The 27860-nt window shown below is 33.3% G+C and overlaps 1 protein-coding gene across 18 annotated transcripts in view; it reads right to left on the bottom strand.

Annotated features, from left to right (window-relative positions):
* PPIP5K2 (diphosphoinositol pentakisphosphate kinase 2) overlaps positions 1–27860 on the bottom strand; it is a 72033-nt gene that overhangs the window by 30090 nt on the left and 14083 nt on the right. For 12 of the 18 annotated variants that reach the window (XM_043594497.1, XM_043594527.1, XM_043594545.1 and 9 more), the window contains 16 exons: positions 27317–27471; positions 24704–24805; positions 23421–23582; positions 21750–21871; positions 20116–20217; positions 18897–18983; positions 18086–18161; positions 17895–18004; positions 17096–17181; positions 14103–14228; positions 13839–13960; positions 13383–13565; positions 8504–8645; positions 7512–7735; positions 2030–2157; positions 1336–1450 (listed from right to left, as the gene is read on the bottom strand). In XM_043594497.1, the coding sequence (XP_043450432.1) occupies positions 1336–1450; positions 2030–2157; positions 7512–7735; positions 8504–8645; positions 13383–13565; positions 13839–13960; positions 14103–14228; positions 17096–17181; positions 17895–18004; positions 18086–18161; positions 18897–18983; positions 20116–20217; positions 21750–21871; positions 23421–23582; positions 24704–24805; positions 27317–27471 (2042 nt within the window). The remainder of the gene's footprint in view (positions 1–1335; positions 1451–2029; positions 2158–7511; positions 7736–8503; positions 8646–13382; positions 13566–13838; positions 13961–14102; positions 14229–17095; positions 17182–17894; positions 18005–18085; positions 18162–18896; positions 18984–20115; positions 20218–21749; positions 21872–23420; positions 23583–24703; positions 24806–27316; positions 27472–27860) is intronic. The other 6 variants (XM_043594516.1, XM_043594537.1, XM_043594595.1 and 3 more) reach the window with 1 other exon arrangement.

Below are 27860 nucleotides of genomic sequence, written 5' to 3'. Positions count from 1 at the left end.
TGAAAAGTTTATCTACTATAGTTATCTCATGCCTAACCCACCACTGTATAATGGGTATTTGAAGGACAGATAATTGGTCTCTTCAGTGCATAGGTCTTTAAGACTGAATGCTTTTGAGCACTCAAGGAGTTGTGTCCAAGGAGCCCCATCTACATCTGGACTTGACTTAGATGAAGAAGCCTGGGATGCCAAGTTTATAATTAAATAGGATAGGATGGGTATTACTGGGTAAAAGGTTAAGTGAATTTTGAATATGGGAGAAATATGGATTGTGTGGTCAAGATGAGACATATTCTCATCGGATAATATGACAGTGACACTCCACTCATGTAGTAAGGTGGATCTATCTCCCCACCTCTTGAACCTGGATGAACCTCTGTGATTGCCTCAATCAATACAGCTCAGTATAAGTGATGTTATGTGACTTTGTAAGTTAGGTCATAAAAATGTCTTGCACTTGCACCTTGGTCCATTATGAAACTAAATCTTGGAACTCAGCCACCATGTTTGGAGGAAGCAGGTCACATGAAGAGGCCAGAGGTAAGTATTGTGGTCAAGAACTCAAGCTGAAGTTCTAGCTGACATACAGCATCAAGCACCAGACATGAGGAAAGCTTTAGATGATTCAAACCCCAGTCACTGTCTAACTACAACCTCATGAGAGACCCAAAGCGAAACTGCCTAAGTATATCAGTCAATCCTTTAAGCTGTGAGATAAAAATGTGATTGTTTTAAGCTAAACTTTGGTATGATTCATTACTAACAGTAGATGAGAGGAGCAATATCCAAACAAACACCAAGTTCTTTCTAACCCCTAAATAACTCAAATTTATCAGCTTCTCTTTATCTTATTACCACCAGCCTATAACATCATCTAAAATATTTTGCATTTGGGGCACCTGGGTGGCTCAGTTGGTTAAGCGGCCTACTTCGGCTCAGGTCATGATCTTGCGGTCTGTGAGTTCGAGCCCTGCGTCGGGCTCTGTGCTGACAGCTCAGAGCCTGGAGACTGTTTCAGATTCTGTGTCTCCCTCTCTCTGACCCTCCCCCGTTCATGCTCTGTCTCTCTCTGTCTCAAAAATGAATAAACGTTAAAAAAATTTTTTTTTAAATATTTTGCATTATTGTTTGTTTAAATTAATCTTCTCCAAAGGGAAGGGAACATGTCTTTATTCCCAACATCTATCACAGTGCTTGGAATATAGTAGACCCTTGACAAATGATGGCAAATGATTAACTGTTGAAACTGCACAGTAAAGATTGGTGTTAGTGATTTGATTACAAATTCACAGAACCATATTTGTTAAGTAGATTGGAATAACTTACTTTACTTACATTGCATAAGGCACCATAGCGAAGAATAGATAGTAAAGAATGTACATGACTTTCACTGGTAAAATATAACCTGGTACGGACATGACGTTCAGGAGACAGAACACCTCTGGAATACCTGAAGTTAGTAGCAGACAGTATTAGAATATAAGCATACAGTCAAAACTCATTAAGTACTGACATTATTTTGTAAAATGGAACTTAATCTTACTAGAAGTCAAAGACCACAATAAGTAAATCTATCAGTCTTCCAACCACAAGGAGGAGTTACCTTAGTAGATATTCCTCTAACATGAAGATTAACTAGAACTAACTAGAAGTCCTGAGATTAGTCAAAACAAAAGTTAACATTAGTCAAGTTCACTGCAAATAATTTGGTCATTTTAGCTCCTCTATTAGCAATGACAAATGTCTTAGCACTAAGGAAGTTCACAGACATTTATGGTGCTGAATGGGGTACACATTGATGATCCCATGTGAATGATGACACATATCACCTTTTCCTGTTCACCTCAGTTTTTCCTCAATTTGGAGACTTAAAGAACCTTGGTTGGAAGTTAACTGTTAGGAATATCTAGGTAATCCTTATTTCCATAGTGCGCTAAGTGACACATTCCTGATTTCTTCATAGGAACATTAGAGTTGAAGTATGGAAAAACAGATGCCTACAGATTTAAATACCAGTACAGTCTCTTACACAGGGTGGAGTTTATTTACAGTGTCATCATCTTGTGTCCTCTGAAGGTCTGAGCGAATTTTTCTAACTAGAGGAGTACAGTAGCCTTTGGCAATCTCCAGTTTTTCAGCTTTAGTTATACCATATTCCTGAGCAGAAAATACATGATATTAGAAAAAGGGTATAATGACAAAACACTCTAACAAATGCACTGCTAAAACATTCTAGTAACAGACAAAATATTTCTATTAAGCTTTTTTTTTTTTTTAATATTACACAATTCCTAGTTTACATTTTTTGCAACTGCAAGGATACTATTCCTACAACTATTAAGTATAATGGGAAAATTTTTTTTTGGTAGAACTGAAAAAGCAAGTGATTTCTTAAAAGGGAAGGATGAATGGATGAATGTAATCTTTATGGACAGTAGCTCAACTCAATCATAAAGTTTTCAATGAAGAAATAACCCTAAAAGAAAGATGGATTAAGGACATAAACACTAAAGCACAGAACAACAATCAATAACCCTATGAAAAGAAATATAAATGAAACCATGAGATTTGATTTAAATGTCCAAGATGAAAAAGGCTAAACAATTATTTAAAAGCCTTTGGCTAATACTTTTAAAGACTTACCTAGTGGTGAGCAAGAAATGTCATGAAATTGTCAAATTTAATGATGCCTATAATAATGAGTTAATAAAATTTACAATGAGGAATTACGATATGAAGTGTTAAGAGAACATACTCATAATTGTAATAAAAATGAGATCAAAGAGGTAGATTTAAAAATGACCTGATGTGTGAAGACAAAAAGCTGTGACAGCTGTGTAGATGGAAAGAGGGAGAAAGCAGAAAAGTGGAGTGGGAGGGACAGAGACAGAAAGGAGAGAAGAGAGAAGGAGGGAAGAAACAGGCATACTATCTCTCTCCAAGTTCATTCAGTATATCTGAATTTAAAGGCTACTTCCTGCTATCAGGAACTTCCCAGATAGCAAAAATTCTTTATGGATAACAGATCTGAAAAGTACCAAATAAAGAAGAGGTTGATTGATTACAGATGGAAGGCCTATGAAAATACTTCTTGGTGTCATTTATCTTAAACTAAAGCTTCATTGGTTCAATAATCTTACCAACATAGGTGACTGTGAATTGGGTATGCAAAAAACATGTATGTATACATATAATTGTGTATACGTGAACAAAAGGAAAATATTGGCATTAAAAATCATCAGGGGAGGGGTGCCTTGGTGGCTCAGTCGGTTAAGCATCCGACTTTGGCTCAGGTAACAATCTTGCTGTCATGGGTTTGAGCCCCATATTGCGCTCTGTGCTGACAGCTTAGAGCCTGGAACCTGCTTTGGATTCTGTGTGTGTCTCTCTCTCCTCCCCTGTTCACAGTCTGTCTCTCATTCTTTCTGAAAAATAAACATTAAAAAAATTTTTTTTTGTTGTATGAAAACCAATTTGACAATAAATTTCATATATTAAAAAAATAATAAAATAAATAAAAATTAAAAAAATCATCAGGGGGAAATTGTGTGTGTGTGTGTGTGTGTGTGTGTGTGTGTGTGTGTGTGTGTTGTTACCAAGGTATGAATAAACAGGTAGTCTTCTACACTGTTTAACTGGAAGAAAACTGGTAAAAGATTTCTGGAGCTACAGAAATAGTCTTGAGTGCATGTGAAGATGTTTAAAGAGAGCAAAATAAAAGATATCATATTCCCAAATATGAAAAAATCATTACATAATTATTACATCATACCATTTAGCTATTAGAAATAACGATGTACATATAGGTTTAATAAAATGGAAGAAGTTCTTCGTTCTAAGTGAAGAGACAAAAATCAGGTTGTAAAACAGTATGGCTTTCCTGGTTCCCTTTTGCAAAGAATACATTTGTTATATGTATGAATTTATGAGAAAAACTGTATCTTCATGATTCAAGGGAAAAGTCCTTTAAGAATTTTCCGAAACATTAAAATGTTTTTCTCTAGTTGGTAACATCACAGTGATCTTTTTTGCTATTTCTACATTTTCTAACTTTACACATAAGTATATTAATTTTGTAATAAAGAAATCTTTCCCTTTAACATATTGACATATTTTGTTCATCTGCTACCACCAACTGGGATCAAATAACTGTTAGATATCTTAGTTCTCAAGTGTAATTACAATATTTCTGCCATAAATAGGACTAACTAAAATACGAGATGAGGCTATCTGAAAGCTTATTATGTGGTTTTATTTAATGAGAGTGTCAATTGACTTTCTATGGCAAATACTGTTATAAACAATCCTCTGCATTTCACAATCCATAAATATTCAAAGACATGGTTTTCAAACTTTCTTAAATGTGATCTCTGTTAAGAAAACCTTAATACCAAATTTAGTCTTTAGATACTCTTATTGACTGCCATACTATCATGATGATTTTAAAGTATCATTTTTAAGCCAGGGCCTCTATTTGCTGAAAATTGAGACTGGTCAAAAGGTGAAAAGTTAATTTTATCACAGCAAAAATTCTGTTAACAGCTGAAAATTAGTTTAACTGTTAAAATAATTAAAAGTAATTATGTTGTATTTAAGCTTAGATAGGATTAGAAGCACATATTTCACACAGCACTGATATAAAAATTAATCAGTTCAATGTAAGAGTAGAAATGTATTTTTAGAGGTATAGCAACACTTTGAGGTACACCAGAGCATATATGCATTTTTCTTGCACAGTGATATTCTCTAAAACTAAATTAGTATATTCTAAACAAGTCAAAATTTTACATTATTTAACTGAATCAAGTCTCTCTGCTTGAAATATTCTTTATTTCCTTGAAAATGAGGTAGGCAAAAATTTTCATTTTTCCCCATTATAAACTATAGTATCATTACAATTACTACATATACATTAGTAATTTTTAGTTTGTTCAGTGATTGAAAATGCCTGTTTTTTTTTTTTTGTTTTGTTTTGTTTTTTTGTCCATAGTTCTGGATTTATAAAGGCTTACTTAAAGTAACAAAACAAAATACTATTTATTGGAATGAATTCAGCACTTCATTAGAAAAGAAGAGATCCCAAATTTTTGCCACAATAAAGAGTATCAAACCAAAAAGTTAGGGAGGTAAACCCAAAGTTGTCCTTTCCTCAAATTATAATTTCAAAACTCTAGGAAAGCATGTAAAAAAAACTGCTGCTTTTAAAGTTATAACTTTACAAAAATACAATTATGAATTTACCAAAAATAAGACTGATTCTGGTAAGCTTGGACAAAATGCTGTCTGAAGAGTTGTAAGATTTAAAAAATAAATAATTTATCCAAGAAAAAAATTCTGGAGATATCTTCAAATAAGTTCTCAGACTGCTGAGAAGATCTAAGCTAAGTGCATCAAAAGACAATGTAACAGAGACTGAGAACCACTGAGCAAGACCAATTACTTTAAAAGATACAAATGACATCTCAAATCTTTCCCAAACTATTCTTTTTTACTGGTTCTTTTAATTACAGTACTTTAAAAAATTCATTATAAAAATTTAAGTTACAAGGAGATGGTAAGAAATTTCTTCAGTGATGTAAGTAATACACCTGAAATACATACATAACACATAGGAGAGATTACATCTAAAACCCTTTTAACACTTGACTATCTTTTTAAGCCCAACTCTAAGAAACCAACTTTTCATTCCCAATTCTAGAACATGTAGTATATACATAACTGAAAAAGAGGAGACATGAAGTAAAATAAGCCATGTAACAAAACAGACATGATTATGTAACAAATCATTTGTGTATTTAGCCACTAAAGTGCTAAGTTTAGATATACTTAAAGCATACTTTGAATAATGAATATAGTCACCTGAAATATTTAAGAATCTTGTATTAACAGCTCACCTGTTAAACAGCATACTTAAAAATAATCTCCACTGTAAGAATAAGTATAAATAATGTGCACTGAACCCAATATGCACAAAGCAATACAAAACAGTGAAAAAAAACTGGATCTTACTTACACTTCCAACCAGTGAATCATGTAATATACCAAAGATGGTCTATATTATACATCTAATCAAACAAATAAGTAGTGTTCTCTCATGCTGAAAGAATAAGCTAATCTTTAACATGAACACAAGTAATTATAGGTTAAGTTGTGCACTGTCTGAATTTCCAGTTTGTCAAAGGCTGTAGTTTTTCCTGAACTTTCTGTAAATATTAAGGACACTGATCTTAATTATTTTTATATGTATCTTTAAGTGAAGCAACTTTTGCTCAGAATCCTCATACTCTTCATGTATTCCATTTTTTCCTGCTTTTTAAGTTTGCTCATAGTTGGAATGTCTGATCTACTCCAATCTCCTCTTTAAAGGTCTTTTTTTTTTTTTAATTTTTTTAACGTTTATTTATTTTTGAGACAGAGAGAGAGACAGAGCATGAACGGGGGAGGGTCAGAGAGAGAGGGAGACACAGAATCTAAACAGGCTCCAGGCTCTGAGCCATCAGCACAGAGCCTGACGCGGGGCTTGAACTCACGGACCGTGAGATCATGACCTGAGCCGAAGTCGGACGCTCAACTGACTGAGCCACCCAGGCGCCCCTCCAATCTCCTCTTTACAGTATCCACATAATCATTAGTAATTGAGTTGAAAACGGTTCCCAAAAGGGTATCTGCTAACATTTCCTGTATCTCAATTTGTCTTGTTACTTACCTCTTTATTATCAATCTGATTCTCTGCCCTAATTACATTTAAATTATTTGAATTCTGGTTACACCTTTATTTTTATTCTCCTATAAATGAAAAGACCCATGACCCAACCCACACCCCTCCGATAACAACTTACACCTTGACCTCTAAATAATAATTTCAAAATACTTGCACATGAAGTAAAAAGACTTGCAAAATTTAGAGCCACAGCTACGTTTTTCTCCCATTCCTCACATATTTTCATAGCACAGACTTGATAGGTACATAATGGGTACCCAGCAAACACTTAAGTAATTTATTCCACCCTGTTTTAGTTGTCTTGTTTGTTAGGATATTACTGTTATTTAAGAGTATCAATTCTTAAATTTTAAAAAGTCACTACAATCAAACTATTAGAAAATCAGGTAATGACTTACTATACTAAAAAGTTTTGAATATAAAATTCACAATTATTCAGTTTCCTTTTAAAAGTTATGGATTTTATAGACAGAAGAAAACCAACTATGATTTTTTTTTAATTTTTTTTTTAACATTTATTTTATTTTTGAGACAGGGAGAGACAGAGCATGAACAGGGGAGGGTCAGAGAGAGGGAGACACAGAATCTGAAGCAGGCTCCAGGCTCTGAGCTGTCCGCACAGAGCCCGAAGCGGGGCTAGAACTCGCGGACTGTGAGATCATGATCTGAGCTGAAGTCGGCTGCTTAACCGACTGAGCCACCCAGGCACCCCAAAACCAACTATGTTTTATCCAGTGATAGAAGAATCTACTCAACACTGTAAGAAAACTGATTCCTAGGAATTACTTACCTGAGGGATAACAATATCTGCTAATGCCTTTGAAAGCCTGTATAATTCCATTGTATTTTCTAATTTCAAGGAACCATTATGCTGAACATCATATTTTATACAGTCATATATGTCAGGGATTTTACTAATGTCGTATCTTCCATTCTTTGTTTTAAAGTCTTTTTCCAACTTGGACCATCTACGTAGCATAAGCTCTAATGTTTCACTATGGTAAAGTTGAATATCTAAAACAACATAACAATTTTAGCATATTAAACTTAGACTCAGATTAAGGGTATATATTAAAAAGTTGACAATTAGAAACATTTTTAAATATCAGAGGTATAACTGTTAAGAAAGTAGGGAATGTTACCATAGGAGTATACTATTAGTAACCATACATTTTATAAACTTAAATAAAAGATATAAATACATGGCTTAGGACTTGGGTTTGGGTTTGTAAAAGACCTATCCTCATGTTACACACTTCAATAATCAAAAGAAAAAGAACAACAATAACAAAACTCTTCGGCTAATACATTTTCAATTCAAAATTTAAATACTATCTAATTTTCTTATTAGATTCACAAAACTAACAGAATAGACAGTCTTTAGCCGAAAGGAATCTTAGAAATCAAATAGCTGAAAGGATTTATTCTTACCACTAAGAATCCTAGATTTCAAAGTTGCCAAATTAGAACCAAGCTAATCTCAGAGTGAGAGTCCAGATCTTCTTCCAATTGTTTGCTTCTTATTATGCTAGTTATTTGCTGCCTAACTATATGACAATGCTACGTAATTAATCAAATAATATTTTATTATCTTTGTCATGCTATCATGGATAAAATAAACCATAACCTAATTATTATTCTTTTGCTGGATGTATGTTAACTCATACCTAGATACAGTATGAGACTTAATTTTTTAAGAATTGATGCATCTTATTTTAAAATGTTTATAGTAATTAGTTAATATTTTTATTTGCTTTATGTTCCAAGGCACATAGTACTTACCTGATGATTTGGGATCTTCCATTCGATGTCTGATCTGAGAAGTCAAACTTTGTATCAAAGAATAAACTTTGTCACAGGTCTTCACAGGATTTTTAATTAAATGCATTGATTTGATAAGAGAAATGCTCCCAGATGGAGTAAGCTACAAATGAGTAAAGTATATATTTCACATGTAGTTATGCCTAATTGTCCAAGAGAACAATATACAAAACTTTCCAGTAGTTGGAGAACAATTTAATACCACACATGAAGATGACCCCCCAAACACATGTTAAAAAAATATCAAACATAAGCTATCATTAGATTGTCCACAGAGAAAATTTAGCAAAAGTACTCTAACTTACAATGAGAGTTTATTCTAACAGTGACAAATTGCTGACTCAATATAGTTCTAGTCGTTCGACATATATTTACATGTAATAACACTAAGACTCTATTATTATCGCCATCTTTTTCCAGATGAGGTACTTAACAGAGGTTAGGCAACTTGCCTAAGACCAAACCAAGAGTATGTCAAGAGTGGCATAAACTATAATGGATTCATATATAAATTTACCAGTAATTTATAATGTAAATAAAACTGCCTTAAACAAAGATTTTCATAATAAATTAAAAAAAACTAGCTTTATGCAGATTTTGATACACCTAAAAATATAATTTCCAAAAGATTGAAAGTAAAAAAAGATATACAATGCAAAATCAAGAGGGGAAAAGCTGTTGTTACTATATTCATCTCAAAACTTTGACGCAAAATGTACTGATTGAAATGTATCTATTCTAAATTTGTAATCTACCTAATAACATGGTATCAAATATGTAAAGCAAAAATTAAGAGAACTACAAAGACAAGGAAAATCCACGAGTGAGAAATTTTAACACACAACAGTGAAGAAAGGAAAAAAGTCACAAAGTTTTGTTTTTATTGAAATGATAGAAAGTTCAAAATAAAAAAAGTTTAACTTAAAAATGTCATAGGTTTGGAAATTCTAAAACTACAGCTCTGAATCATCTATGACCAAAGAAGAAATCACAAATGAAATTAGAAAATATCCCAAACTGCATAAACCACAAAATTTATGCATATAATCATAAAGGGGAATTTATGGCCTAAAGTCCTTATTTTAGAAAAGATTGAACATTCAAGAATTAATAAGCAGACAGCTAGTGACACAGGTTTACAAAAGTGGAAGGAAAAAAATATAAGCAAAAATTAATCAAGTGGAAAACAAGTGCAAAATTCAGAAGACCAACAAATCAGTTATTTCTTTGAAGGGAGTAATAAAGTATATTAACCATGGTTAAACTGATCAAGAGAAAAAAAACTGTAGAATGTTATGAAATAAGAAGTGACAACTCTACAAAATCCTATAGACATCACAAAGAATTTAAAGAGGATACGATAAACTCCTACAACAATGTAACTTAATACTGACACAACACATAACAACAATTACTCTGGACTCCATGATTATAATGATTATTTGATTTCCCACAAAGAAAATGTCCATAGGATTTATCAGTAAATTTTACTGAACATTTCATTAAAGATATGTATACAAACTATTCTCCCAAAATAGGACTCCCTAACTAATTTTCTGAGACTAGCATAATCCTGATATTGAAAGCAGACAAAGGCATAAGAATTAAAATGTAAAGGTTAATCTGAATCCTGAACATAGATGTAAAACTTCTAACCAAAAATAGTAAACCCAAACCAGTGAGATATATTAACACCACCACCACCACCACTATGTATATATGTAAATTGAGTTTATTTTAGGAGCAAAGATAGCTTAACTTTATTTACTTTTAAGAAAAAGGGAGCATGAAAGGGACAGAGAGACAGGGGCATAGAGGATCCAAAGCAGGCTCTGTGCTGACAGCAGAGAGCCTGATGCAGGGCTTGAACTCAAGAACCGTGAGATCATGACCTGAGCTGAAGTTGGACACTTAACTGACTAAGCCGCCCAGGTGCCCCAGAAGAGCCAAAATAGCTTTACATCACAAAAAATCATACGATGCAACAGATGAAAAGAAAATGATGAAATTCGGTAACTTTTCATGACAAAACTTTTAGCAAAATAGGGACAGAGTGAAATTTATTTTGAAACAGAATAGCTATTACAAAATGTACAGAAAACATACCTAATGGACAAGCATTAAAGGCTTTCTTTGAGAACATGGACAAGAAAATAAATGCCACTTCTGTTGAACATTGTTTTGAATGTGCTAGTTATTGAAGTTAAACAAGAAAAAGAATAAAACAAATAAGGATCAGAAAGGAAGAAACAAACCTGTGAGTATGCTTTTAAAGGATCAAAAAAATCTACAGAAATATTATTAAACTAACAAATGAGTTCAATAAGGTTGATGCATATAAAGTCAATATTAAAAAGCTATTTCTACGTATCAACAATCAAAATAAAATTTTTAGAAGTACTATTTACAATGGCATAAAAATATATTAAGATAAATTTTCAGAAACTAGATTTGATGCATCTAAATCAATAACAACAGGATATTTGACAGCATATTTTAAAATTTATATGGAAATGCAAAAGAAGTCCTGAAAAACTTGAAGAAGGAAGCATGTAGGACTTGAGAGATCTTATTCAGTGGCCCAGGATCGAAAAAAGAATATAGTGTAGAAATAGACCACCAGATAGATTATAAAGATGATACTAGAAAGTGATACTATAAAGGGGAGCCTTTCGGTATGTGGTATTGGCATATTTGGATGTATATACAGTTGGCAAAAATTAAGTTTGACATCTTTACCTTATAGCACACACAAAAGTCAATTTTAGCTGGATTACAGATAAATGTGAAGGGCAAAACAGTAAAGCTTACAGAAGATCATACATAAGAGTATTTTATGACCTCTAGTTAGAAAAAGAAACATTAAAATGCACTGACCACAAGGGGAGTGGGAGATAGAGGCAACCAGTTATTGAAGTCATGAGGACAGACAGTACAGCATAGGGAATATGGTCAGTGGTACTGTAATAGCACTGTGTGGTGATAGATGGTAACTAGACTTGTGGTGCTGAGCAAAGCATAGACCATATAGATTTGTCTAATCACTATACTGTACACCTGAAACAACAGTGTGTGTTAATTATACCTCACTAATTAAAAAAAAAAGAAAGAAATTAGATGACATCAAAACTGCACTGACCATAAAAGAAAAAATTCAACTTGGAATTCATGAAAAATAAGAACCTCTGCTTACTGAAAGACATCATAAATGCTCAGAATAGGTGGTGGTATTTAGAACACATATCCAAAGAACCTCTACCACTCAATAAGAAAAATACAGACAAAAGGTAGAAATAAAGGACAAGAGATTTAATAGAAGGCTTCATGAAAGACGATATCTAAATGGTCAAAAAACATCAAAGCCACGCTGAACTACTACACATCCATCTTCAGAATGGCCAAAACTGAATAGTCGGAGAATGCAAAGAATAGAGACTATGTAGAACAATGATTATTTTCATGGACTTCTAGTGGGAGTATAAATTGGTTCAATGACTTTGGAAAACAGTTTGACATTATCTGATACTGAAACATAAGCATACTGTGGGTCACAACAATTCCAATCCTAGAATGTACCCAAGAGAATGTATGCTCATATGCAGTGGGAGACATACAAGGACACTCATAGAAATATTAATCACAACAGCCCAAAACTATAACAATGATACAAGGTATATATCAATTACGGTATGTTCATAAAATAGAATATGGGTCATTAAACTATGGCCTGCAGGCCAAATGTGGTCTGTGGCATAGCCCATGGACAAAGAAAGGTATTCACATTTTTATTTTTATTTTTTTAAGTTTATTTATTTATTTTTGACAGAGTGCATATGCAGGAGGGCAGAGAGAGACATAGAGAAGGAGACAGAGAATCCCAAGTGGGCTACACACTGTCAGTGCGGAGTCTGACGTGGGGCTCAAACTCATGAACCACGACCCGAGTCCAAATCAAGAGATGGTCACTTAACCGACTAAGCTACCCAGGTGCCCCAGTATTTTTAAAAGGTGGTTAGAAATCAAAAAGAGTATGCATCAAGAGACCACATGTGACCGGTAAAGCCTAAAATTTACTCTATCTGGTCTTCTACAGAAAAAGTTTGTTAGTCCCTGAAATAAAGTACTACATAGAACTGATTATTAGTTAACTATGGAAATTCTCAAAAATACAGATAAATGTCACAAACACGACATAGGGCACAAGAAGCCAAACATAAAAGAAAACCTAATGTAATGTAAGAAACTTAGAAAACAGCCAAAACTGAGACCATAGTAGTTAGGGATGATTACTTACCCAAATAAGTATTCTTGATATAAGAAGACTATAAAAAAGAGCACTATTAAGTCAGGATAGTAATTATTTCTAGGAGATTGGGAAGGAGTTGCAATTGAGAGGGGCACAAAGGGATCAGAGGTGTCTCAATGTTCTATTTCTCCATCTGGATGGGGACTATAGGAGTATTTGCTTTATTTAAAAAAAAAAAAATTAATGTTTATTTTTGACACAGAGAGAGAGGCAGCATGAGCAGGACAGGGACAGAAAGAGAGGGAGACAAAGAATCCTAAGCAGGCTCCAGGCTCTGAGCCATCAGCACAGAGCCTGACACTGGGCTAGAACCCACGAAATGTGAGATCAACCTGAGCCGAAGTCAGGCGCTTAACCGACTGAGCCACCCAGGCGCCCTTAGGAGTACTGCTTTATAATACAATAGGCTCTAAATTTTTGTTTTATATACTTTTTGTTATAAGTTTTGTTATAAGTTTGTTATAAGTTTTGTTTTTATATACTTTTATATGTGTGTGCATATTTCACAATGTAGAAGAGTTTGCTAAGACCCACCTTTTCATAATCTTCAGCCGTAAAATCTCTATCTTTCTGAAGTATTTCATGAAGTCTTGCTTTCACACGTTGCTGGCAACTGCTCAAAGAGTCACTATCACTATCCAAAAGACCATTCATATTCGCACTTTTTACCATCTGAACAAGAATGGGTGTAAGCTCTCCTTCTAGGGCTAAGAGCCCCTAAACATATTAAATAAAGCCAACACAAATTCAAAAATTAGTATGCAAATTAATGAAAAGTATCATAATTATTTCGTTACATGCTGAATTTCATAAGGAATAAGCTAACTATTTGCAATGAATAAACTTTATTAATAATACAACCTATCACAATTTCAGGACTTGAGCTGGAAATTTCAAATTTGGAATGTTTAAATATTGCCTTAGCAAAAATCTTTTAAAATGTGGTATTAGATGAAATTTCTAGTAATTCTGAAAAACCTTTATTTATACCTTTGCAAAAGCAGCTGCAGTCATCTGGACTCGTCCTTCATCAGAGGCATATATTTTGAGGTCATGTCGGTAGGTACTATGTAATCTAAGTAAACCACAACCAGGAAATCCTGCATAATCTCCTGAAAATAAATACTCAAATCACTTAAGCTATATTTTTGTCTCAGTGTATTTCTATAAATATTTAGTAACATCTCAAAATAAGTGAAGATTTGAAAAAACAATGCATAAACTTAACCAAATTAAAGAAACTCCAAGATTTACCTTGACCTCCAGGATACATACACCTGAAAGCTCTTCCAAGTTCTTCGGCCTGGACCCTGCCTGCAGGAGTTAGTTCTCCTCCCCATTTTAGAACCAAAAGTAAGGATGGTTCTTCTCTTCGGCTGTCTAAGATATATGTTAATGAATAAAAGCAAATAAATGTCAAGTTTGTTTCTTTTAAAGAGGCGTGTTTCAAGATTTTTTCTTTATTTTCTCTTCTGTAGCAGAAAATAGCTTTTATGTAAATTATTTTGTTCCTTTGAACATACCTATCTTTGTATGCTTTTGATTCTGTAGGGAACAACCCTTGCTCTACCTGTTAAAATCTTACTCTAATTTCATAATCTCTTCCTCACTTTAGGAAGAAGGCTCTTTCCCAGTTTTCTGAAAGGAAGTGATATTTCCACCTTCCCTGCTCTCATAGTGATATGACAGCAATAGTATTTGTCCAATATATTTAATTTAGTTGTCCCAGCTGTTACATTAAGAGCTCCTTCACCACAGGATCGAGATCTTGTCTTTATATCAAGAGGTTCGCATAAAAGGTAATGTTAGCCAAAGTGAAGATGTATACTTTTTTACAAAGAGGAATCAGTGATTTGCATAATTTTTTGAAAGATGTGAGAGAGCCTAAAACTTACTGTAATTTAAACTTACGAATGAGATATACAATAAAATGTAGCCAAGAGCAGCTTTTTAAATTTGGAATTGTGGGGGCACCTGTGTGGCTCGGTCGGTTAAGCATCCAACTTTGGCCCAGGTCATGATCTCATGGTCCGTGAGTTCGAGCCCCACATCGGGCTCTGTGCTGACAGCTCAGAGCCTGGAGCCTGTTTCAGATTCTGTGTCTCCCTCTCTCTCTCTGCCCCTCCCCTGTTCATGCTCTGTCTCTGTCTCAAAAATAAATAAACGTTAAAAAAAAAAATTAAATTTGGAATTGTGTAATCTTTTTCTGTACCCGACCAAAGTTTTTTCTCAGATATTCCACAAGTGAATGAATTTCTGTACCTAATTTATCTGCTCTTTATGTCCTAAGATCTGCATTAGGCTACAGAAAAGAGGTAATTTAAAAATGAGCAATATAAGTGCTAAAATACTTAATGATGATTCATGAAAAGTGATAGGAATCAACTTTGTGCCAGGGGTAGTACCTTGTAGTTGTATGTGCTTTATCATGCAGGCTAATATTAATTTATGGAAGGACAATTAATTAACAGACTTTTTCAATCATAGTTATATACAGAATATTTTTGATTACAAACATTAAAGTATAGGAAATTAATCTGTATTGCTACCAATCACAAAGTGTGACACAGTAGCAATGTCAAATTTTAAAATAAATATATGAAGATCAATATAAACAAACTTGTGTTCACATTTAAGATAATCACTACTTCAATTTATGCCACTATAAATAATGCCATTTTGGATATCTCCACAGGCCAATCTTTCCCTGAATATTTGATCACTTCCTTGGGATAAATCCTTATAAGTAGAATTAAGATATGAGAGATGACTGGGTGGCTCAGTTGGTTAAGCATCAGACTCTTGATTTCGGCTTAGGTCATGATCTCATGATTTGTGAGTTTGAGCTCCACACGGGGCTCAGCACTGTCAGTGCAGAGCCTGCTTGGGATTCTCTCTCTCTCTCTCTCTCTCTCTCTCTCTCTGTCCCTCCCCCTCTTACACACTGTCAAAATAAGTAAATGAACTTAAAAAAAAGGTAAAAGCATATTTGAAGTTTCTTATATTGCCAAATTACCTTTCAAAGGGCTACATCAATTTATACTCCTACCAACAGACTGAAATCCACTCATACTATATTCTCATCAACATTCTTTAATAATGATTTGACAAAATAATAAGAAAACACTCTGCTAGTGAGATAGGCAAAAGTAATTATTGCTATTATTATAAATGTTTTATTGGGCATCTACATTTCTTCATGAAATGGTTTCTACAATTTCTGCCCATTATTATTATTTTTTTAATGCTTATTTATTTATTTTTGAGACAGAGAGAGAGTGGTGGAGGGAGGGAGGGGGGGAGAGAGAGAGAGAGAGAGAGACAGAAAGAGAGAGAGAGAGAGCACAAGCAGGGGAGGGATAGAGAAGAAGGGAGACAAAGATCCAAAGTGGGCTGCAGGCTCTGAGCTGTCAGCGCAGGGCCCAGTGCGGGGCCAAACCCACAAAGTATGAGATCATAACCTGAGCCTAAGTCGGATGCTCAATTGACCCAACCAGGCACCCGTCTGCCCATTTTTATTTTAAAACGTAAATGAATTTTTGGAGTTTTATGCTGACTGCTTTTAGGAGAATGACCTTATTTAAATGCTTTATTCAGACTTAATTGGTGGAGGAAATTAACTAATTAGAAACATGATTATTGTGTATTCTTTCAAATAGTCTTTTTGTACTTTTTGAGCTTTCTTCCTGAATACTCTGCCCTCTTCTACCAAAAGAGGAAGAAAGAGACCGATTAAGTAACATTTAGTTATAAATAATGTTTCTGAAACAACCCCAGAGTAAATGGGGAGTCCTACAGTTTTTAAAATAAAATAGATCCTTTCCTTAAAGGGTAAACTATCCTTTATTTATTTATTAAAAAAAATTTTTTTTTAATGTTTTTATTTATTTTTGAGAGAGAGAGAGACAGCATGTGAGCAGGGGAGGGGCAGAGACAGGGAGACACAGGTATCTGAAGTGGCTCCAAGCTCTGAGCTGTCAGCACAGAGCCTGATGCGGGGCTCGAACTCACAACACGTGAGATCATGACCTGAGCCTAAATCAGACGCTTAACTGAGCCACCCAGGAGGCCCAACCTATCCTCTATTTAAAGGATAGAAAGGAAAGTTGACAAAACTCCACTTTAATCTTCCTTTATTCAGCATGTCAGCTCCTTAACTGTTACAAAGGAGAGGATCCAAAGGCAGTACAATGAGTAATAAGTCTCTACATATAATTAAAACACAATAGGCATTAATAGTGATATACCTTCCTCTTCACTAGATGTTTTAGGACAACCATGAGGGAGATAAGTTAGTTGGACTTTACGATTTATTCCAGAAAAATGGCCATACCTGAAAAACAAAATGGCAAGCGGAATGAACAATTTTCAGTAAGTGTTCAATGAAACCTCTTAAAGAGAAACTAAAATCCATCTAGAGAAAAATTAAATCTACATATTAATGCCCTCCTCTATTTTTAATTAATTGTTGAATTCTTTAAAATACTGTAGCAGAATGTCTGTACCATAAGTAGTCATTCTAATCACATTAGAAAGGAAAACACAAAAATGTTACTCTACAAAAGTTAGACATTTGAAGAGATGACAAAGTATAGAAATATACAAAACAGAAATGTATGGGCATTTAAAAAATTAAGGAAATAAGATTCTAGGTGGCCAAATGTAAAGCTTCTAATAGTAATACTGGTGTTATCAATTTCACTTGACTAAAGCATAGTTCAAAATTGTTTTTTACTTAAACAACATTTAATCTGTGCTCAAGTTAGCCATGTTGCTTTCATCCTAAGTGGTACTTCATAAAAGATCCAAATGTTTCTCATCAAAATTAAAAGTAAAACTAAAACAAGAAACTTCAACACAACAATCTATTTTCTCACTGGTGCAAATAAGTCTCACTAAACTTTCGCTAATTTCTCTTCAGCTTCAGCACTAAAGTGGAAAACCATCAAACTGTGAAGGCAACTTAACATAGAAAGTCATACATTATAAAAGAACACTGTTATCAAATTTAGTTATCAAAATTAAGGGTTTCAAAAATATTCTCACATTTCTAATACGGTCTTAAGTTGTTCAAGTTTTGACTTGTTTTCTTCAATTTCAGAATCATTATTTTGCCCCAGCTCCATAAGAAGTTGTCGGGCAATGTCCAGCACTTCCTATAAAATAATAAAGAACTGAATTTTTATGTTACTTTGCCATTAGCAATTTATAACCAACAAGCAGTCAAATGCACTTGCCTGTAATTGTTTTGGCTTTTTGAGTTTTAATTTCCCAGATTTATATCCATCACACTTTTCAAAAAGATCGAAAAATCTTATTAAAACAAAAGAGCACAGTTAGTCCTTTGCAATAATTAATATTACCACCATATACTTAACATAAATCAATTATAAATGAAGACATGGGACTTGGTCTATGGATTTCAAATACTGTATGTCCTCTTTCACTATAGAAGGTTGCTCATCTACTGTCAGTGACAAAACTTGGTATTCTCCTAACCACGGCAAGCTAATAATCACTATAGATTATTTTTAAAAGTTTTCTCATGATGGAAAATGAATATATGATTGTAAAACTGCATATTATATTCTCTGAAGTCACTGCATACATATACATATAAAAAATGTTTCAACACATATTTATTGGCTCAAGTTTTAAATTTTTATTATTTCCAAATCAAATAGTGAATAGAAATAGCAAACTTATTCTACCAAGTTTTTTCTACAAGGTTGAGAGGTTAAAGGACTCAGAGAAAGCAATGTGAGAGAATAACAAACCAAGATTTAACATTATAGGATGTTTACACTTTTACAATAAACGGAAGTTAGGTCAGATGGATGATAATTTACGGATATTGCCATCATAATTTTCAGATGCTAATATATACAATTACTTTAAATGGATTTTGTCTCCATCCAGTGGTTTAAATTAATGGCCAAGAAATGGGAAAACAGTTTTCCTGTATGATGTATTAATCAAAATAGCTAATCACCTATCAGAAATCTTAAATTATCTCCTAAGTGTTAAATTATTCCCCTTAAAACATACTTTTGATGCCTCACTTCCATTTTCATTTTTTGTTTTGGTGTTCGATCCCCATGACGTATTACAGCTATGACACATCTGAGTTCCATCCTAAAATAAAATAAAAGTTCTCAATTTTCTAACAAAGATCTGTGTTATATAATTCAGACTCACACAACATCTCATTTCTTTAGAGCTATCTTATACCATTTCAAAAAGTTTCCTACGAAGATAGTACTTGTAACAACTAGTCAATTTTATCAAATCCAATCTTAAAAAGATTTTACGAAGCTGGAGGGGGAGTAATATTAAGCTATATATCAGCTTCTTCTCTAGAGATGACTATGCTAACTTTGGAATAAAAGTAAACGAATGACAATCCCGGAACTTCATAAAATACTTGGTCTGTAGCAGAGATTATTACAGACTGAGATTTCATTAAATCAAAGCAAAATAAAGCTTTACTTGATAGCTGCTATATTTATTTTGCCCTTGTAAGAAGAACAAGTACTTCAAACTTAAATTACTAGAAGATAAAACTGTCTTAGAAAGAATGCTAGGGTATAATTTAGTGTTTGCCAAATACAGGCCACAGAACACAACCCTGCAGGATTTTAATAAGTTACCTAAAAATTTTTATGTTAAATAGTTTGAGAATACTGGTTTAAAACAAAATTAAATATTTGTGTTTCTCCATCCCAACCAGCCCTTCGTAGAATATTTAACATGCTAATGTAAATGTCTAACTTGTAAATATGAAGCATTTGGTCAACCTACCTGAGTAGCAGGTGAGTTTCAAGCAGTAATTTTCACTAGAATATTATAAAACACTTTCGCAATACTGGTCTAATTAATTTACCTCAAGATAAAACTGTATATTTTTTCTTTATACAATAAGAGAATAAAAGCTGTACAGCCACTGACTATGAACCTTTAAGTGACATACCTGTTGGTACCTCCTTTATTTTTGTGACTTAATTCAATAGTTCTATAGTTATACAAGCATTTTTCAGGATTTTATTTAATTTTTTTTCAGATTTTATTTTTAACAATACAAAAGAGTTTTAGTCTAGGTGGACCCTTGCAAAAGCATATAGTCTATTTTTCCATCTGCAAAGTGAATTATATGAAAACATACAGAGTAAAGTGTCCAACGATCATTTAGAAATTTAATCTTTATTGTAATAGCAGAGACTGATATACAAAACCCAAGGAATTTCTAAATGAAAATATTCAAACTTACATAGTTCCAGATGTAGTTGGTACAATTGGAATATCTTCAGCTTCTAAGGGTATTGACCAGGGGATATGAAATTGTGGAGCAAGCTCTCGCATTACAATATTGCTTTGATACAAAAATAAAAAGCTAAGAATTAATTTATTTTAAGGCAAACCTTAGTACTTAATGACTAATGATATAATCAATGAAATTAAAGTCAAACTAGTGATTCTGTGATTACAGCACACAAAAATTAACTCAAAGACTCAATCCTGATAAAGAAAAATTAGATTAGCAGTTCTAAACTGGTATATAAGAACACCCTAAAGAGATGCCATGAATTTGGAATTATTAATTATTTACGTTAGTTTTAAAATATAAGTCACATTGGATTGAAATAAATCACTAAAGCTGCATCATATGCACTTATAGATACAATCTGAAAATCAAGATTGGCTCTTCTTTATGGCTACGGATCATTTCTTACAAGTTTATTGATCACTTTTGAAGTTACTCTAAATACTGTGGCTCTTTTTTAATAAGTTTCTATTATACTTTACTAATAGGGTTAAAAACAGAAAACATGTTAAGTAATTATAAAACATTTTTTGTTTTGCTTAAATTTAGCACTTATTCACGCTAAAATTTAGTAAGCTCCCCTAAATTTCACCTTAAGGGTTAAGCTCACCAATCTTTAAAATATTCTATAAAAGCTGACTCCAATTAGGACAATACATTTATTTATTTATTTATTTATTTATTTATTTATTTATTTGAGAAAGACACAGTGAGGGAGAGACAGTGCATGCATGAGTGGGTGAAAGGGGCAGAAGGAGAGAGGGAGGGAGGGAGGGAGGGAGAGAGAGAGAGAGAGAATATCCTAAGGAGACTCCAAGCTAATCATCACATGAGGCTTGATCCCACCAACCTGGGATCGTGACCTAAACTGAAATCAAGAGTGAGATGCTCAACTGACTGAGCCACCCAAGTGCCCCATGACAACACATTTTAAAATGTAAGTTTCTTATGGCTCTGTCATATATACTTTGAAATGGTTCAAAAATATTTGTCTTATGAATCTTCTAAATCAAAGTATAAGAAAATAGGTCAAAGAATATAAAAATGGTATTTCTACATGCAGTACTTTCTTTTGGATTCACTAATAATCTCATGGGATTATCTTTAACTGACATATGCTTGTAGAAAGCAGTATCATTCAAAAGAACCCTGAATTCCAAATATTTCTATTTTACCCTGGTTACTTATTTCATGAATATTCATTTTGTACCTTAAAGTAAGAGAATTAAACCTTTTCAATTATGTATCAAAATCTTGAGGGACAAAGTAATCTAACAAATTAGCTGTTTTGACTAACAATCACTGCAATAATCACGGTATATATTTGTGAATCTATGAAGTTAAGTATCTTTAAAACTTCATCTATATTGGCCCTAAATTAATCCGCCTTTGATATCCTGAAGTATAATTCAAGATTTGTCATGATTCTTTGGAGATGTCATTTTGTGAACATTTGTTTTTACTCTAGAGTGCTTACAAGATTCTGATCGTTTGATGCATTTACAATTATTTGGTTTCTGAATACCTACTATGCATTAGCTATAACAAAGGTACAGAAGAAAAAGATAAAAAATTCTTACCCAAGTATTTTTGCACAATCATCATAATACTTCATGGAATTTTTCACAAAACTGAAGCCATTGACATCACAGACATAGGACTGTCCATTGGCCCGTAACAAATCAAAACCACAAACTGTTTGCTATTTAAAATAAATTGTACACTTTAAAGTTACATTTGAATTGGGATTCACAATGTTCTAGTCTTATTACAACATATCAAATTTTATAAATGCCTAAAAATGTACTACTGCATCTTAGTTTACTTCATAGTAAGTAATGAAATTACTCATCTGTAACCTGAGTACTCTGAAAATATGTCAAACATACTATATGATTGTTTTAGTTCCACACCATGAAGTAAATATGGAACAAAAATGCTTCAGGGACTAGAGAGGCCAAAAAATAACCTACTGTATCAAGAAGTTCTTCAAGTAATATTTAATTAAAAAGAGTAAAAAAAAATTTTAAAGGCTTTGTAAAATTTTGTGATAGTATTATATCACTGTAATCCAAAGCATAAAGGAAAACATAAAGAAAAAATAGTTTTGAAGATATGTCCTAGAGGAAATGTCCAATTATCCCTATGAATCTTTTTTTAAAGAAAGATTTTATTTTTATGTAATCTTTACACCCACTGTGGGCTTTAAGCTCACAACCCTGAGATTAAGAGTTGCAGGCTCTACAAACTGAGCCAACCAGGTGCCCTTCGTTCTGAATCTTTTAAAACTTGACAACTATATACTTGTGAGCACTTGAAATAAATTAAATACATTTTATTTGGGAGAAGAAAACCATTGCAAGGTATAAATCTCCTATTCAGGCTCCAAGAATTTTCTAACTGCTGCATTTTACATTCAAATCATGACACATTAGCATAAATATGATTTTAAGTCATGTTTACAATCCTGGTATTACGAAGTTAAGACAATTCATACAAAGCTATTAAAATATACTTACAGGATAATATTCCTTCCATAAAAGTGACTTCAAATTATTAAGACATAAAGTATTATTTAATAACCAGTAACACATCCTAGTATTTACATTATACCTCAAGACAAGACTTCAAAAAGGTGAAGTTTATCCTTTGTTAGATGCAAGTTGTACTACTTCTATTTAAATCTTTACCATACATTACTGGAAACCTAATGATGTAGACTGAGGGAACATGTCAAATGTTAGAAGTAAAAAGTTTTCTTTAAGGAATGTTATTTGTATTGCTTTCAAAAACACATTTTATCATATACAATAAATAGGCTAAAGGATGTATTACCAAGGCTAGAAGACTACTGAAGACCTTTTTTATTCAAGAAAACAATCATGTATCAATTCTGAGTAAATAGTACTTGCAACCAGTTGTTTTAAGCATGTTAAATAATACCTCTAAACACTGGTTAATGCTACTGTTTTAGTTAAGTTTTCCTCCATCATTTTAATTTCTGAATAAATTGACAAAATACCCTTTTATATAACAGATAAAATAGAGAGAAACAAAGGCCTTCATTTACTATATATTTTTATTAATGGCGCTATAAGAATCCCCTGAGAAGTACATAAACCATTTAAATGTATCATTTTTATTTTCTCAGCTTACTTCTACCACTAAGTGCCCAAATAACATTTCTTTTACTCAAAAAAGACATTAGAATTTCTTTGACAGGGGCCTGTATGGCCTTTAAAACATCTTACCTTAAAAGCAAGGCAGACTTTCCAAGCAATTAATTTCTCGCGTGCATTCAGAATAACAGGGTATCTAACTTCTTTTCCCTCACTATCTCGTTCCACCTTGCCATCGAGGGCTGGAGATTTTCGAGCCTCAGCATGAGCATAATCTGGACCCACTGTATAAACCTTTCATTAAAGTTAAAATATATAAAAATTTTTATATTATTTAAAATGTATTTTAAAAAACAGCAGACAACTAAGAGAAAAATAATAAAACTTTACTTTAGTCTCCAGACTATTCATTTCACACCTCTTTCTATTTCACATGCCAAAATTTTCAATACAATGGAAAAGGTTATAAACAATAACATGGCAAAAAAATGGTAAAGTGAAGTTCTGTTCTTTATAGAGATTGATTAATGCTGAGCATTATGAGGGAATACTAGGTTGTATATGAGGTGATCTTTTTCAAATTGTTTTAAGTTTAACAAAAGAGAGGTACAAGTTAATTATAAAAACATAAAAGAAAGTAATGGCCAAAAGGAAGATTAAAAAATGGGGGTGGTGGTGAGGGACAGCATAGAATGAAAAGCAGATAAGAAAGAGAACAGCACTCCAAGCACAGGTAATTGACAGAGGCCAGAGGTGTTAAAGAGCATGACGTATTCAGATAAGAGTAAATTATTTAGTATAGTTTATACTGTAAGAAATAAGGTTGATAGAAGACAGACTGAAACATTCTGTATGCCACACTTAAGAACCTGATTATTATCCCCTGGTCAACAAAAATCCATAAGAGAATTTTAAAGGAGAGGCTCATGATCAGGTTTATACCTTAGACCAAGACTGGCTGAAGGTAAAGCAATTAAGACCTTGTCTGTCACCAAAAGAAGTCAAACATATTTTTACATTATGCTACGGTTGCTGCGGATCTCAAACATCATTTATGCTAATCAATGCTTAGAAACTGGTGGCTATTAGACCTTTACTGCTTTATTATTTAATGTCCTTTTAAAGAAGCATACATTTTATTATATCACCAAGTTGTTTATTAAATATTTTTATAACTGTATTTCAATAAAATTTGTCTCCTTGGCAATCCTGTTTTAAGCATTTAAGAACATTATTCTAAAAAAATGGTCCATGGCCTTCAGACTGTCAAAGGCATTCATAATACAAAACAGATTAACAATCTCTAGTCACACACAAAAAAAGAGATCCAGAATATAGATATAACTAATTAAAGGGTAATCTCTTTTTCTGTTGCCATCGGTAACAAAATTAAAATATACTGTAATCAATCCTACCTTTACATCAGTACCATCTGTGGGCATAAACTCTTCATATATATATGAGCCTGTTTTTCGTACATTGCTTTCTGGGGAATAAACACTACTTCTACTGCCAATCTGAAAACAAAGATGTCCATGAATATAAAAACTAAATTATTCATCTCATTTTATTAATATAAACTTTCACCATATTTTTCCATCTTAGATATTTCCAAAAAATTTTTTTGGTGCACAAGTATTTAACAACACTTACTATACAGTTGACGCTGTATTATTTTCTACCGTAATTACAATTTATATGTAAGTTAAATAGCATAAATATACAATGAATGGTAAGAATAATGTTTCTTAGATTCAACCATGTTGTTGCATGTAACCTGGTTTGTTCACTTTGTCTACTATAGAATTTTCCACTGTGTACGTACATGGAATTCATTCATTAACGGATATTTCGGTTGTTTTCTAAGTTTTTGTCAGTAGAACAGTTTTGCTTTGAACATTCTTATATGTGTCCCATGTGCAAGAGGGTTTCTAATGTATATACTACAAGTAGAATTACCAGGTGATAGAATTGCTAGGTGCTCATATTCAACATACAAAGATAATGCCAAAATCCTTTATGAACTGTTTTAACAATTTAGAGTTCTCTTAGCACATATATTAGTTCCCACTGCTCTACTATAATTGGTATTGTTAGACTTAGTATTTGCCACTCTAATGGATATAAAATAGTATCCCACTGAGTTTTTTTCTTTGCATTTCCATGATTATAAATGTACACACATTTTAAATCTTTATGTATTATTAAATTATATTGCTAAGAGGCTATATTAACTTGCATTCCTGCCAACAACATGTGGGCTTGTGCTTGTTTTCCAGCTACCTCAATCTTTTAGATCTTTGGCAATCCAAAAAGTAATTCAATGTCATTAACTTTTAGACTTCATTTGCATTTATTTTATTATAGGTACAATTTTTTTTTAAATCTTTAATATTTTATTATTATTATTTTTTTATTTTTTTTAATATATGAAATTTATTGTCAAATTGGTTTCCATACAACACCCAGTGCTCATCCCAAAAGATGCCTTCTTCAATACCCATCACCCACCCTCCCCTCCCTCCCACCCCCAATCAACCCCTCAGTTTGTTATCAGTTTTTAACAGTCTCTTATGCTTTGGCTCTCTCCCACTCTAACCTCTTTTTTTTTTTTCTTCCCCTCCCCCATGGGTTTCTGTTAAGTTTCTCAGGATCCACATAAGAGTGAAAACATATGGTATCTGTCTTTCTCTGTATGCCTTATTTCACTTAGCATCACACTCTCCAGTTCCATCCACGTTGCTACAAAGGGCCATATTTCATTCTTTCTCATTGCCACGTAGTACTCCATTGTGTATATAAACCACAATTTCTTTATCCATTTATCAGTTGATGGACATTTAGGCTCTTTCCATAATTTGGCTATTGTTGAGAGTGCTGCTATAAACATTGGGGTACAAGTGCCCCTATGCATCAGTACTCCTGTATCCCTTGGGTAAATTCCTAGCAGTGCTACTGCTGGGTCGTAGGGTAGGTCTATTTTTAATTTTTTGAGGAACCTCCAAACTCTTCTAGAGCGGCTGCACCAGTTTGCATTCCCACCAACAGGGCAAGAGGGTTCCTGTTTCTCCACATCCTCTTATGGGTGCAATTTTGAGCATACTGTCATGTATGTAAAAATTATTGGTATTATTTTTGTCTATGAATCATCCATCTTGGGGGCTATTTTTCTTCTCTCTCTCTGTTTTAAATTTTTTTTTTTTCAACGTTTATTTATTTTTGGGACAGAGAGAGACAGAGCATGAATGGGGGAGGGGCAGAGAGAGAGGGAGACACAGAATCGGAAACAGGCTCCAGGCTCTGAGCCATCAGCCCTGAGCCTGACGCGGGGCTCGAACTCACGGACTGCGAGATCATGACCTGGCTGAAGTCGGAGGCTTAACCGACTGCGCCACCCAGGCGCCCCTCTCTATTTTAAATAGGCTCCATGCCCAATGTGGGGCTTAAACTCAGACCCTGAGTCGCATGCTCTACCAACTGAGCCATCCAGGTGCCCTAAGGTGCCATTTTTCTTTTTTTTTTTTTTTAACACTTATTTATTATTGAAAGACAGAGAGAGACAGAGCATGAGCAAGGGAGGGGCCGAGAGATGGGGAGATAACAGAATCCAAAGCAGGCTCCAGGCTCTGAGCTGTCAGCACAGAGCCGGACGCGGGGCTCGAACTCACAAACCACAAGATCATGACCTAAGCCTAAGTTGGAGGCTTAACTGACGGAGCCACCCAGGTGCCCCAAGGTGCCATTTTTCTTAAATACTGCTGATCTTTACCTGAATTTCTCATAGGCCAGATACATAACTGGAAGATGCAAATGAAATCAAATAATACTCTTTGTACTTTGTACCTAGAAATTTTGCATGCATCGCATTAAAAAATAAAATAATGCCTTGCTTTTCTAACAGAGTACCAGTTTTCATTTATTCCTAAATGATACATTCTTAGTCTTAATTCTATTAAATACTTGATTACTTTTAGTAAAATTTGCACAAAGTATGAAGAACAGTATTCCCTGGGATAACAAAGGTTTACCTTCCGAAAAAGTCTTTGACTTCCACCACCAGCAGATGTTGGGTAGTAAATGTAAACATTATGATCCTCTGCACTGACTGGCTTTTCTACAAATGGCTTTTGAAAAACTTCACCATTTACTTCTACATGATCTTCACCTTCAATCAGATTGCACTCTAGAAGTCAAACAGAACATCAGGAAAAATTACATACTGTATATTATCTGGAAATAGTATTATTATTGAAGTTTTTACTACAATGGAGATTACAAAGAAAAGTAAGCTTGGATAATATATGATTTGATTTTAGTTAAAACTATTTATGCAAACAACATACATCAACATCTATGATCTATGACATTAAAAACTATAGTTTTTCTTCAAAATCTTATGAACCTGTCATTTCACCTTAGCAATCCACAGAATACAAAGTTAGCTAGGAAATGACACCAACAAGAAAGACTGAGAAATAATTTTAGAACACTATCATCTTCTGAAAAATGTAAGGGATCATTTGTATCACAGATACTATAAAACATGAAATTATTCAGGTTACTAAAGTAACC

The sequence above is a fragment of the Prionailurus bengalensis genome, chromosome A1 (genome assembly GCF_016509475.1).
Source record: "Prionailurus bengalensis isolate Pbe53 chromosome A1, Fcat_Pben_1.1_paternal_pri, whole genome shotgun sequence".
NCBI lineage: Eukaryota > Metazoa > Chordata > Mammalia > Carnivora > Felidae > Prionailurus > Prionailurus bengalensis.
This window is presented reverse-complemented; position numbering and strand designations above follow the sequence as displayed.